The following is a 12,140-nucleotide window of genomic DNA, read 5'->3' on the forward strand; positions in this document are numbered from 1 at the left end:
AACCAAGGCACAGTATCCTATTGGCTGCAGGAAGTTCCTGCAGGCAAGCGGAAGCCGCGGAAGTTGGTTTGGACGTTTGGATGCCAAAGAACGTTTGAAAACCAGAACAATCACTTTCGGTTTTCTATCATTCGGGAGCTAAAACATTCGACTTCCAAGGCGTTTGCAAACGAAGGTACGACTGTTTGCTCCAAATTGCTCCTTAAGCCACGGTTACCGTCGCCAAAACAGAATGGCTTGTTGCCATTTGGGGACCAGACAGCTCAAGAGTTGATTTTTCAACACATTTTGGTTCCTGAAATGCATTCTGATTGTGCAGATAAAATATAACACATTCGAGAGGATGTGGTATTAGTGTGTGACCCCCGGGCACCTTCACTTGGTCACAAAGGCCAACAGCTGGGCGCAAAAAGTGCCTGGCCAATTTTGAACGGTGGTGGCACATGACAGCCTTTGGCCGTTATCTTGGTCCCTTTGTGGGACACAGCAGATACCAGAAAGGGAGGGAAAACCGAGAAGGTGTTAGAAGCCTAAAACGGTAAGAGAGGAGTCTTGGCTGTTGACTGCTGGGGGTTCTTTTGGGGACTGGGAGGGCCTCCGTTTCTGCCACTCTGACCCGATGTAGGAGAGCAGCCCCTTCCATTCCCCTTCCGTTTCCCTTTAGGCAAGCCATTCACGGTGCCACATGGCCTGGAGAACGTGCCTGGCACCAAGCGGAAGAGGAAGGTGTCCACCAAGCTGCAGGACTTCACGGCCTGGTTTTCAGCCACAGGTGAGTCCAATGGGGCGCGAGTGGGGGGCTGCTGTGGGACTTGACCTTGCTACCTCAAGGCTGTATCCAAGAAGCCTCCGTTTCATGAACGCGGCTTGTTCTCTGTTGTGGATGCGCTTGTTCCGCCCCCGTGCCCCCCACCCCGTAGGTCAGAGGCTGCTTCTGGTAAGGCCTAAGAACCGAGGAGGAGCTTGCTAGATCAGCCCAGCTTCCTCTTCTCACAGTGGCCAACCAGGCGCCCGTAGGAAATCTGCACCCCCCTGAGCACCAGAGCTCTCTCGTGTGGCTTCCAGCAACGGGTATTCAGAGGCTTTGCTGCCTCCGAGTCTCTGCCAGGGTTAGTTGCATCCTGTTCTAGCTCTTCTTAGTCGTCTTCTTTGGCGATCCCTCGTAGCTGAGTAAGATTGTCTTCCACAAACCCGATCTTAACAGTGAGTCCGTAAGCGACCGTGGAGGCCAATTCTGGATCCACACATCCTTCCACAGTGGGGACATAGGTTCCTCGGCGGGAGTTGATCCCGGTGAGGGTTTGCCAAGCGTGCCTTCCTCTTGGTACGTTTCTCCCTCATGTCCTGAGTTTGAGCGTCTTCAAAGCCCATGAACCTTTGGTCAAGACTGTTCTCCAACTGGAGCGCTCGCAGGCCAGTGTTTCCCAGTTGTCAGTGCTTATACAGTGGTACCTCTACTTACGAATTTAATGCGTTCTGAACGCACATTCGTAAGTAGAAAAAAATTGTAAGTCGAATCCCATAGGAATGCATTGGGAGAAAAAAATTGTAAGTCAAAGCAACCCTATCTAAAAATTCGTAAGTAGAAAAAATCCTATCTAAACTGCATCCAAGATGGCGGACAGAGCTCCATTTGTAAGTAGAAACATTCGTAAGTAGAATTATTCGTATGTAGAGGTACCACTGTACTACATTTTTTTACATTTGCCTTGAGACAGTCTTTAAACCTCTTTTGTTGACCACCAGCATTACACTTTCCATTTTTAAGTTCGGAATAGAGGAGTTGCTTTGGAAGACGATCATCAGGCATTTGCACAATGTGACCAGTCCAACAAAGTTGATGTTGAAGAATCATTGCTTCAACACTGGTGATCTTTGCTTCTTCCAGTACACTGGTATTAGTTTGCCTGTCTTAGTATTCACTGCTCATTCTTAGTTTTCACCGCTGTTGCAGCAGCTCATAGGGAAAGGGCCGTCGCTTTGCAAGCAGGGCATCTTGGGTTCAGTCCCCAGGTAGGACTAGGAGGAACTCCTTTCCTGAAGCCCTAGAGAGCCGCCGCCAGTGTCAACAACACCTGAGGCATTACCTGGCCTTGGAAGTGCCTCTGGGCCACCTTGAAGAGGGAAGGAGGGGCGCTGATCCAGAGAACCTCTGCCGTCTCCCTCTGAGCATGTGCCTCTTCTCTCTCCAGAGCACCACAGAGATGTCAACGAGAGAAGCAGGAAGAAAGGGCCAGTCTTCCCTGGTGAGTGGGGGCAACTTGTGGGTGGGTGGGCGAGAAGGTCACTGTCCTGGCTCCTTTGTCGGTTTGCCTTCCCTTCTTTGTTAGTTTGCTTATGCCTGACTTTGTGTTCAATAAGAAATGAACAAAGCCCGCAGGGAGCAAGTTAGAAATATCAAAGCAGTCTCTGCATTTCTTTTGGCCCCACTCTAGGCATCTTCCAGGCTCCTCTCCTTCAGGCAGTCCAATTTACAGTCTTTGGACGTTGCTCTCATACAATCCTAGGGTTGGAAGGGACCCCCAGGGGTCATCTAGTCCAACCCCCTGCAACGCAGGAATCGCAGCTAAAGGATCCCTGACAGGTGGACACCCGGCCTCTGCTTGCCGTGTGTCTCCGAAAATAAGCCATACCCAAAAAAATAAGCCATAGTGATAGGCAGTTTAACCTTGTAGGTTAAACTGTAGGTTAAACTATACCATACTTAATTTTTTTATATATAAAAAAAAGACATCCCCTGAAAATAAGCCATTGTGTGTGTTTTTTGAGGAAAAATAAATATAAGACGGTGTCTTATTTTTGGAGAAACACGGTAGAAACCTCCTAGGAAGAAGAGTCCGCCACCGTCAGATGTTTTCCATTCCTCTGTCAAATGGCTCTCACCGTTAGAAAATTCTTCCTGAAGTTTCTTGTCATGTGACTCCATTGGTTTGGGTCCTCCCCCCCTGCAGCTCTCATGCGACCTCAGTATTAAACTCTCCTTGGGGTGGGTGTATCATTTCCTTGCGCGCGCACACACACACACACGGCAGGTGGTGCCTTGTAGCCTGTGGGGCACCAACTGCCCATTCATACTAATAAAGCCTGCACATGTTCCCACCTGGGTGGGCGGGCATCTTGGGACCCTGCCACAGCCGCTGAGCATCTTGGGACCTTGCCACAGCCGCTGAGCATCTTGGGACCCTGCCACAGCCGCTGAGCATCTTTTCGGCAGCAAAATGTAGAAGCAGCAATGGGGCCCCTCTCCAGAGAGCTTGAAAATAGATGCGACTACAAACTTTCACATTCCTTGACCGTTGGCCATGCAGAGTTGGAGTCCCACAACATCTGGGACAGGAATCACCGTTTCTCTGTTGAGGGCAGTGGGAGATGGTTGGGTGTTGGAGGTATAGACCAGGGGTAGGCAACCTAAGGCCCAAATGCCTTCTAAATCCAGCCCACAGAAATCAGTGTGTTGGTGTCCTCTGGTCCATGGGGTCACGAAGAGTCGGACACAACTAAACAACAACAACAAGAATGTGTGCTTTTATTTAAAATGCATCTCTGGGTTATTTCTGGGGCATAGGAATTTGTTCATTTCCCCCAAAAAATATAGTCCAGCCCCCCACATGGTCTGAGGGACAGTGGACCGGCCCCCGGCTGGAAAAGGTTGCTGACCCCTGGTACAGACAGTTGAGAAGAGAGCTAAGCTGAGGCCAAGCTGGGTTGGGCAGGATTTGAGAAGGGATTTGGGAGTCAGCCATGTAAGAATCTGGGGATGGGGGACACCTTCTGGACCTGGGGAGCTGCAAAGCAAGTTCCGCAGAAGAAGTGCTGGGCGGAGAGTGGCTTTTTGCTGCTCCTTGCAAAGCTGCTTCCCAGAGCCTGGGAGCAGGACGAGGGGAGGGCGGGGCGGGGGGGGGGAAGAGAAGCTGGAGCTGGGCTTTGTAGAAGACCCTGTTCCTAATCCTGTCATTTCTGGGCAGATCTCGAGGTCCTCTACTGGAAGCATGCAAAGGAGCGCTTGGCTGCCCGGAATAAGCTGAATAGGATGAGGATGGTGAGCAGAGAGACTCGGCGGGCAGCTTGTTCGTTCATTCATTTGCTTTTGCTTAACTTCGCCGCCCCTGATTTCCTGCCAGTGCAGACAAGGCAGTTTGCAAATCTTATGAAACGCAATCTAATAGGCACACGACTTGCAAGGCACACGACTTGGGATCCCCCTCCCACCCCCGTTTGTTAGCAGCTCTGCATGATCAAGTTCATTTACCGCATTTTTCCTCAAGGTTTGGCGCGCATTGTTCTTGCCCTCCTCATTTAATAATAATAATAATAATAATAATAATAATAATAATAATAATAATAATAATAATAAATTTGTTTGTACCCCACCCTCCCCGGCCGGAGCCGGGCTCAGGGCAGCTAACATCATGTAAATAATACAATATTCAGCCCCCACAACAACCCTGTGAGGTAGGTTAGGCTGAGAGAAGACAGCAACAGGGGTTACACTTAGTGAACTTCACAGCTGAGTGGGGGGGATTTGAACCCAGGTCCCAGCCTGACACTAACCACTACACCACCGCTGCTGTTGTACATCAATTTGCTGCAAGAAACTTGGTACTCTTCTTGCAAGAGGAGTCCTGGTGCTCTGGCAAGAGGAATCTGTACCCAGTGCCCCCCTGCCCCTCGCCCCGGGTTCTGGGGGTGTTTGTGAGGCTCGCCAGAGCCCTCTAAGGCCCAGGCTGGGAAGAAGAGCTACTGTCCCTTATCTAATATTTGGGAGCAATAAGTTCATTTCCAGTGGCGGTGGAATGGTTAGTGTGTCGGACTAGGACCCAGGAGATCCGGGTTCAAATCCTCAACTCAGCCATGAAACCCACTGGGTGATTTTGGACCAATCACTTGCCTTTATCAGCCTAACGTACCTCACAGGGTTGTTGTTGTTGGGGATTAAATGAGCGGGGTGGGAACCGTGTGTGTCACCCTGAAGGAAAAAAATCGGATGTAACCGCAACAAATGAATGACTAGAATCAGGCTGCTCCCACCTGGGAAGGCAAGAGTGAGTGAGACCCTGTGTGAGAACAGGATGGCAGAAACAGGCCTGGTTTTTGTTTTTATCTTTTTTTAAAAAAAAAATATATTTATTGAAAATTTGTAGACACACACACACATGCAAAAATACAAAAAAAACAAAAAAAACAGAAAAAACAAGCAAAAATACAAAAAAAAGATACAAAATACAAAAATGTCAAAGTCTAAACTTCTAACTTAAATCTTTATCCTTTAGACTCCCCCGACTACCCCCACCTAGGGTCCCTATTACAATATTATTTAGGCAGTATTCATTATGATTTTACTTATCTTGAATATTATTCTCTCAATCCTTTATTCTTATTTCATCTCTTCTTACAAATATTAATACAATCACCTTTAATCTAATATTTCATACCAAATATTTCTAATTCCCATTATTCATTCTATAAATCTTTTCCCCTCTGCCTATAAATTTTTTATTAACAACGAATCATCATTCTAATATTAACTCTTGTATCAAATATATTCCAAAACATAATAACATAACTCCCCCCCTTCCCCCAGATCTAGGTTTTCCAGACGTTTACAGCGAGATCCATATAACGTACCAGTATAGGGCCACTCCATTCCATCCATCTCTTTTAACATTTATAATCTATTAACCCACTCCCACCCTTTCCCATAGCTTCCACAGAACATTTCCCCCCCACTTCTTCAGTTTCCCACATGCACCTTTATTCCTGTCTTCCCAGAGCATGCCCTGTCCTCCCCCTCTCACTGGGAGGGCCAGAGCACACCCTGGTTCATTTTGGAGGAGTTCTTGAGACCAGTCTTTTTTCTGTTCCACATCTCCCACTTGTGGAACATTCTTCCATCCTTCTTCTTCCTCATCCTGTTGTGCCAATTCTCCATACGTTGTACAAATGTCCAGTGTTGATGTTTCCTTTTTCACCTCAACGTCCGATTTTTCAACCTCAACGCCAGTTCTTCTTTCCGTGCAGCTTTCTCCATTCACGTCTCTTAATTGTTTGTTATATTCCCATGATGAGACACATTCCCGCAACAAATTGGTATACGAGTTCAGTCCCTTTTTAATTTCGCGGATCTCTGCAAATATCTTGTGCCAGGGCTGATCTTTTGCAGCTGCTGAATCCGAGGCCATCTTATCTATTCTAGTCCCGTGGGAAACCCACCAGTTGCACTGCAGGGAATGGCGGAGGGCTTATTCCGAAACATTATTAGCCATTTTGTTGCCCAATCTGGTTACTTTGATCTTTAATTTCCTTTCAATAGCCTCACTTTTAATTTTTTCAGTTCAAGTTATTTCCCAGTCTAAGTATCCTTTCTTTTAATTTCTTTTCACCATATTCCACATCTTCTTTTCTTTTAACAATTCCACCCCTCAAAGTCTGCTAGATCTGGTTCCCGGGGGGGGGGGGCTTCTTTTAAGCCAGTTGTGGTTTTTGTTTTTATCTTTCCCCCTGAAGCAAGATCCGCAGCTGGCCATTCAGTTAGAGGAGCCCGAAGCCCTGGAGGAGGAAGAGGAGCAGGACGACGACAATGACGCCATGGGCGATATGGATGCCGGAGGGGCAGGTCTGTCCACAGTTTCTGGGCTGAGCGCTGGGAATCTCTCGGGCCTCTCCCCCAAAACCAGGGCCTCCCTTTTCAGCCCAGGGTTGGCTGTTGCAACGGGGGCCACACCATGCTCCTTCCACACAGGTGTCCCCCACCCACCCACCCCCGAGTTTAAAGAAACCAGCAAGGCAAAAGAGCCACATTTTTGGACGCCAATTCATCCAACATGCCGCCTTGGCAATCTCTGTGCCCGTTTGCCCACCGCCGTTGTGCTCAAGCCTTTCCCCAAATGCTCTCCCCGTCGCACTTGCCTCGACCGTCATCTTTCTCTGTCCACAGATGACTTTCTGGAGCATGAAGACGCCCCCCAGGTGGAAGCCCCAGAGGAGGCACCCGTTGGCGTGATAGGTAACAGCTGGCAGGCGACGTTGTTAGCTGGGCCGGGGGCTGGGCCTATAAGAACGGCAGGAAGCTGGTCAGTTAACCCACAGCCCAATGTGGAGCAGCGGGCGGCCAAGGGGGGGGTGCAATCTTGAGTTCAGCACTGAGCAGCTGATACTGTTGTCCGTCAGGGTTCGTAGACCAGGGTTTCTGAGCTTTGTGCCAAAGAGTCCCGTGGGGCATAGCCGAATAATTAGGCTGCTTTGCGCAACTCCCAGCAAGATACCTAATGAATATACAATATAGTCTGCACCAACCAGGGAAGCCTAGGCTTCGAAGTGTGTTGGGGTTGCAGTGAGTGAGCGGCCCCATCAAGAGAAGGCTCTGACCTGTGGTTAAAGGTAAAGGGACCCCTGACCATTAGGTCCAGTCGTGAACGACTCTGGGGTTGCGCGCTCATCTCGCATTATTGGCCGAGGGAGCCAGCGTACAGCTTCCAGGTCATGTGGCCTGCATGACAAAGCCGCTTCTGGCGAACCAGAGCAGCACATGGAAACGCCGTTTACCTTCCCGCTGTAGCGGTTCCTATTTATCTACTTGCATTTTGGCGTGCTTTCGAACTGCTAGGTTGGCAGGAGCTGGGACCAAGCAACGGGAGCTCACCCCGTCACAGGGATTCGAACCGCCGACCTTCTGATTGGCAAGCCCTAGGCTCAGTGGTTTAACCACAGCGCCACCTGGGTCCCTGGGACCTGTGGTTGCCTGGAGACCAAAGAGGAATGCACCTTGGGGATGCAGGAGAGACATGTTTTGTTGCAGCTGGGGCAGGTGGAGGCGCCCAGTTCTGCTGCAGATGCCCCATGCTGTTTCTTCTCTCTGTGCTCCTCCCAGCCGCCATTCCTCCTCTGGGCACTGGTAGGAATGCACAACTTGTCTGCCTTCAGTATATGTGAAGGAGCATCTCCACCCCCATCGTTCTGCCCGGACACTGAGGTCCAGCTCCGAGGGCCTTCTGGCAGTTCCCTCCCTGTGAGAAGTGAGGTTACAGGGAACCAGGCAGAGGGCCTTCTCGGTGGTGGCGCCCGCCCTGTGGAACACCCTCCCATCAGATGTCAAGGAAATAAACAACTTTCTGACTTTTAGAAGACATCTGAAGGCAGCCCTGTTTTGGGAAGTATTTAATGTCTGATGTTTTATTGTGCTTTTAATCTGTTGGGAACCGCCCAGAGTGGCTGGGGAAACCTAGCCAGATGGACGTGGTATAAATTATTATTATTATTATTATTATGCCTGTCTGCAGGCACAGTGGTCGTCTGCAAGGGAATCCCGCCTCTGGCTCCTGCAGCCGTTTCCGGGGTGCTTTTGGTGTGGGGTGTAGGCCGGGCAGTTGCCCACGGCAAATCTGAGATGTGTAGGAGAACCTCTTAATTTCTGCCTTTGCTTACAGATCTTGGTGGCGTCCCCCCCGCCCTCAACTACGAGGAATACATCCAAAGAAATGTGGTGCGTATCATGTGTGTGTTTGTCACGTGGCATTGAGGTGGGTCCCAGGCAGCCACCCAACGAAACACTGACCAGACTCACACCTGCTTATCCATTTTATCCGTACAACAATCCTGTGAGGTAGGCCAGGCTGTGAGAGATTATGGCTAGCCCAAGTCGCCCAGCAAACTTCATAGCTGACGAGCCCTAGTCCTAGTCTCTAGCTATGCCACATTAGCGTGTCTTATTGCTTCCCCTGGGATTTTTTAAAAAATTCAAAATTTACTTCTTACTAAAATAAAGCAAAGATAAAGAATTTGAATAAATACTCGGAACGTTACAGCAGGTTGAAAGCAGCATAAGGTTGAACAATATAATTAAACGTACTGTTCCAAAACATTACAAAAAAGCCTGTTTTTCCAAAAATATGTTAGGCTGGTTTATATGTATTCTTTTGTAATAAGTTAGCTTAATCATGGTTACTACGGACCCAATTTTCTCAGTTCATTTAGAAATAGTAGGATATATATATATTCTCTCTCCCCCCCCACACACACTTAGCTATTATAATCTTAGCAGGTACTGTATATTCCTGCGTATAAGACTACTTTTTAACCCAGAAAAATCTTCTCAGAAGTCGGGGGGTCGTCTTATACACCGGGTCGTATTTCTTATACGACAAGTATATCCCAAACTCTATATTTTAGCTGGAAAAGTTAGAGGTGGTCTTATACATCGGAATATACGGTAATTTTCCAGAATGACATGTTTTAGGTTCAAAGGGTATACGAATATTCTAACATATCTCTGGGTATTAGCCTGAACGGATTTTCAGGTAAGTTTGTATTTGAAAACAATCGCAGAAGATGTGTATATAATCTCTTTTGTTTCATCTGCATGTCCAGCATTTATCTGATCCCAATTTATATACAGTCGTACCTTGGTTCTTGAACGCCTTCTGACTTGAACGTTTTAGCTCCCAAACGCCGCAAGCCCGGAAGTAAGTGTTTCCGGTTTGTGAACATTTTTTGGAAGCCAATCATCCGACGTGGATTCCACGGCTTCTGGCTGAGTGCAGGAAGCTCCAGCCCATCGGAAGCTGCGCCTTGGTTTTTATTAATTAATAATAAAATAATATTTATTATATTATTATTTCAAAAGTCAAATGGACTTCCGGAAGGGAAGAACCAAGGTGTGACTGTACTAAATTCAATTTGTCAGCTGCTGAGCACCTTTGCTTCCCCCCTTTCTTTGGAGGACAGAGGGAAGTATAATTTTTCTATAAATACAATATAAATGGTTCCCAGCCTTTTTTGAAGTCTCTGTTGTCCATGTCTCTCTGAGTTTCCCAGTTAGCTTTGCCAGTTCAGCATATTCCGTCAGTTTTTCTTGCCATTCTTCTTCGGTTGGTGTCTTCTCATCTTTCCATTTCTGGGCTAGTAAAATCCTAGCTATTGAAGTTGCGGGAAGCCTTATTTCTGCCTCCCATGCTGGGGACAGCTATTGGATGAGAGGGTCTAGCAGTGGCAATTGGCCACCATAGTTTAATGAGCCCTCCATATTCAGATGCAGTCTACCCCTGAGGACAGGACAAAGTGTGTGGAAAGCGCTATCTGGAAACAGCCTCTCTTTGGGGGGGGGGTTGATGCTGCCCTGCTTTCTCCCTCCCATCTACTTTGCCTCTCCAGGAGGAAGAGAGAGCTTAATAAGCGGGTTGTGCTCTGCTGGCTTCTTACGCAGTAGCAGTTTGGGATTAAAAAAATCAAGAGCGGTCGGATGAAAACATGGCTGCCTTGTGCTAGCCTCCCGGCTCTGAGCAGTAGCTGGCCTTTGCAACCAGAGCAGGATCAGAGCCCCACCTTCCGCGGCTCTCGAGCACGAGACATTCCTCCCCTGCCTCTTTTTCTCTCCCCAGGAACTGTTCATGTCGCACTCCCAGAAATACGCCCGAGAGACCGCTCTGTCCCGGCACGTTCGGGACTGGGAGGAGATGGTGGTCCCAAAGCTGGAGGAGCAGGTAAGGCTCGGGGGGGAGGGGGGCAGCAACTGTGTCCCTCCAGGCCTGCCTGACTCTGCCTATGTCCCAGGTCCCACACTTCTTGCCATCTCCTGCCAACAACACCCTCAAGTGCTTTTGTGTAGCTGTAAGGCGTTCAGGAAAGGTTTCGCTTGCCTGGATGGTGTGTTTTTTTGGGGGGGGGGAGTTTCTGTAGAAACCTTGAGCTGCTGTACGGCTGGAATCATCTGCAGGAGTCTCGTTGGGCTGCACCCCGAGTTGGCGAGGCTCATTGGTAAACGACAGGAAGCCTTTAGTGTCATTGGCTCTGTGGAACTCTCTGCCACTGGAGATTCACCAGACGTCTTCTGGGCCAACTTTCAGACGGCTGCTGAGAAAAAAAATTCCATCTCGCCAGGCCTGCGCAGGCAATTAAGGGGACATTTTCCCACAACAGCCAGTTTCTAATTTTAATATTTTTTTTTCAAAATACGGTTTTTTTTATAGAGGCATTGCTGTTGAATGGATTCCCTGGGGGGGGGTGGCCTCTCCTTCCTCGCCGGTTTTCAAGCAGAGCTTGAATGGCCGTCTGTAAGGGATGCTTTAGCTGAGATTCCAGAGTTGCAGTTGGGACTAGCGGATCCTTGGGTCCCTTCCAGCGCTGCGATTCTGTGAAACCACTCAGATGCATTTCTTTAATGGCACAGCGGCATACAAATATTTTTAAATCTAAATAAATAACTGTAGCCGACTTCAAAAAGGACAGCTTCCTTTTTGCCTCCTTTTCCCCCCGAGATGGTCGCGTGTGATCAGGGTGGATTTGATTTAAATCAAATTGATTTAAATCACTAGCCAGTAAGACTTGATTTAAATCTCTCTCTCTTTTTTACCAAAAGACTCATTCTTGCTGGTATCACCTTAATATTTACAACCAGATGAAGGTTTCATTTTTGGAATAATAAATTTTCAGAGTAGTTTTTACAGTTATATCAAAAATTACTGACTTGGTTCTACTATTAGAAATACATGGACCGATAATTATGAAATTATTCTGAGGTTTAATAACTGTTTATATTTGGGCAACTTTTCTGCTGTACAGTACTTTATCGGAAGGAGAAAAAATAATCATTTCCTTTATAACAATTTAAATGAAACAGTAACATTTTAGCATATGTATCCATGTTAGTTAACTTTTTTTAAAAAAGTTTTTAATTTTAATTTTATTTTTAAACTGAGTTTCAGCACACATGAAAAACGTGAAACGAATCCTTATTTCCTGATGAATAGCCTTTGGACTAGAATGTAGCTTCGATAGAAAACTCTATTTTCTATTGAGATTTTCTAGAGAGATTTTCCTCCAAAAGCATTTTATTTTAAAAATCTGATTTAAATAAATGATAATCATCAGATTTTTATCCACCCTGCATGTGACGGAAGCATGCCCCTTGAGCAGAAATAGTCTCCCACCCACCCTGAGATAGGGTGGGGTGCCCTGGAGCCCCCCTAACCTGCTTCCCCCTCCCGCCTTCCACGTAGGAATCGCACGAAGCCTTGGACATCCACCACTACGGGGACATGCTGGCGTCCAAACTGGGTGCGGTGGGTGAATGGCACTCCTTTGCCAGCCTGGTGGCGGGGCAGCCGCCTTTCGAAGTCTGCCGCTACTTGCTGGCCTCCCTGCAGCTG

At 47.8% G+C, this 12,140-nt stretch overlaps 1 protein-coding gene across 5 annotated transcripts in view; it reads left to right on the forward strand.

The window, feature by feature from the left end:
• NCAPH2 (non-SMC condensin II complex subunit H2) overlaps positions 1-12,140 on the forward strand; it is a 32,669-nt gene that overhangs the window by 19,057 nt on the left and 1,472 nt on the right. For all 5 annotated transcript variants that reach the window (XM_060279332.2, XM_088676584.1, XM_060279331.2 and 2 more), the window contains 8 exons: positions 665-772; positions 2,193-2,246; positions 3,966-4,039; positions 6,505-6,613; positions 6,935-7,003; positions 8,424-8,479; positions 10,374-10,475; positions 11,991-12,140. In XM_060279332.2, coding sequence (XP_060135315.2) covers positions 665-772; positions 2,193-2,246; positions 3,966-4,039; positions 6,505-6,613; positions 6,935-7,003; positions 8,424-8,479; positions 10,374-10,475; positions 11,991-12,140 — 722 coding nt within the window. The remainder of the gene's footprint in view (positions 1-664; positions 773-2,192; positions 2,247-3,965; positions 4,040-6,504; positions 6,614-6,934; positions 7,004-8,423; positions 8,480-10,373; positions 10,476-11,990) is intronic.

The sequence above is a fragment of the Zootoca vivipara genome, chromosome 9, assembly GCF_965207765.1.
Source record: "Zootoca vivipara chromosome 9, rZooViv2.hap1.1, whole genome shotgun sequence".
NCBI lineage: Eukaryota > Metazoa > Chordata > Lepidosauria > Squamata > Lacertidae > Zootoca > Zootoca vivipara.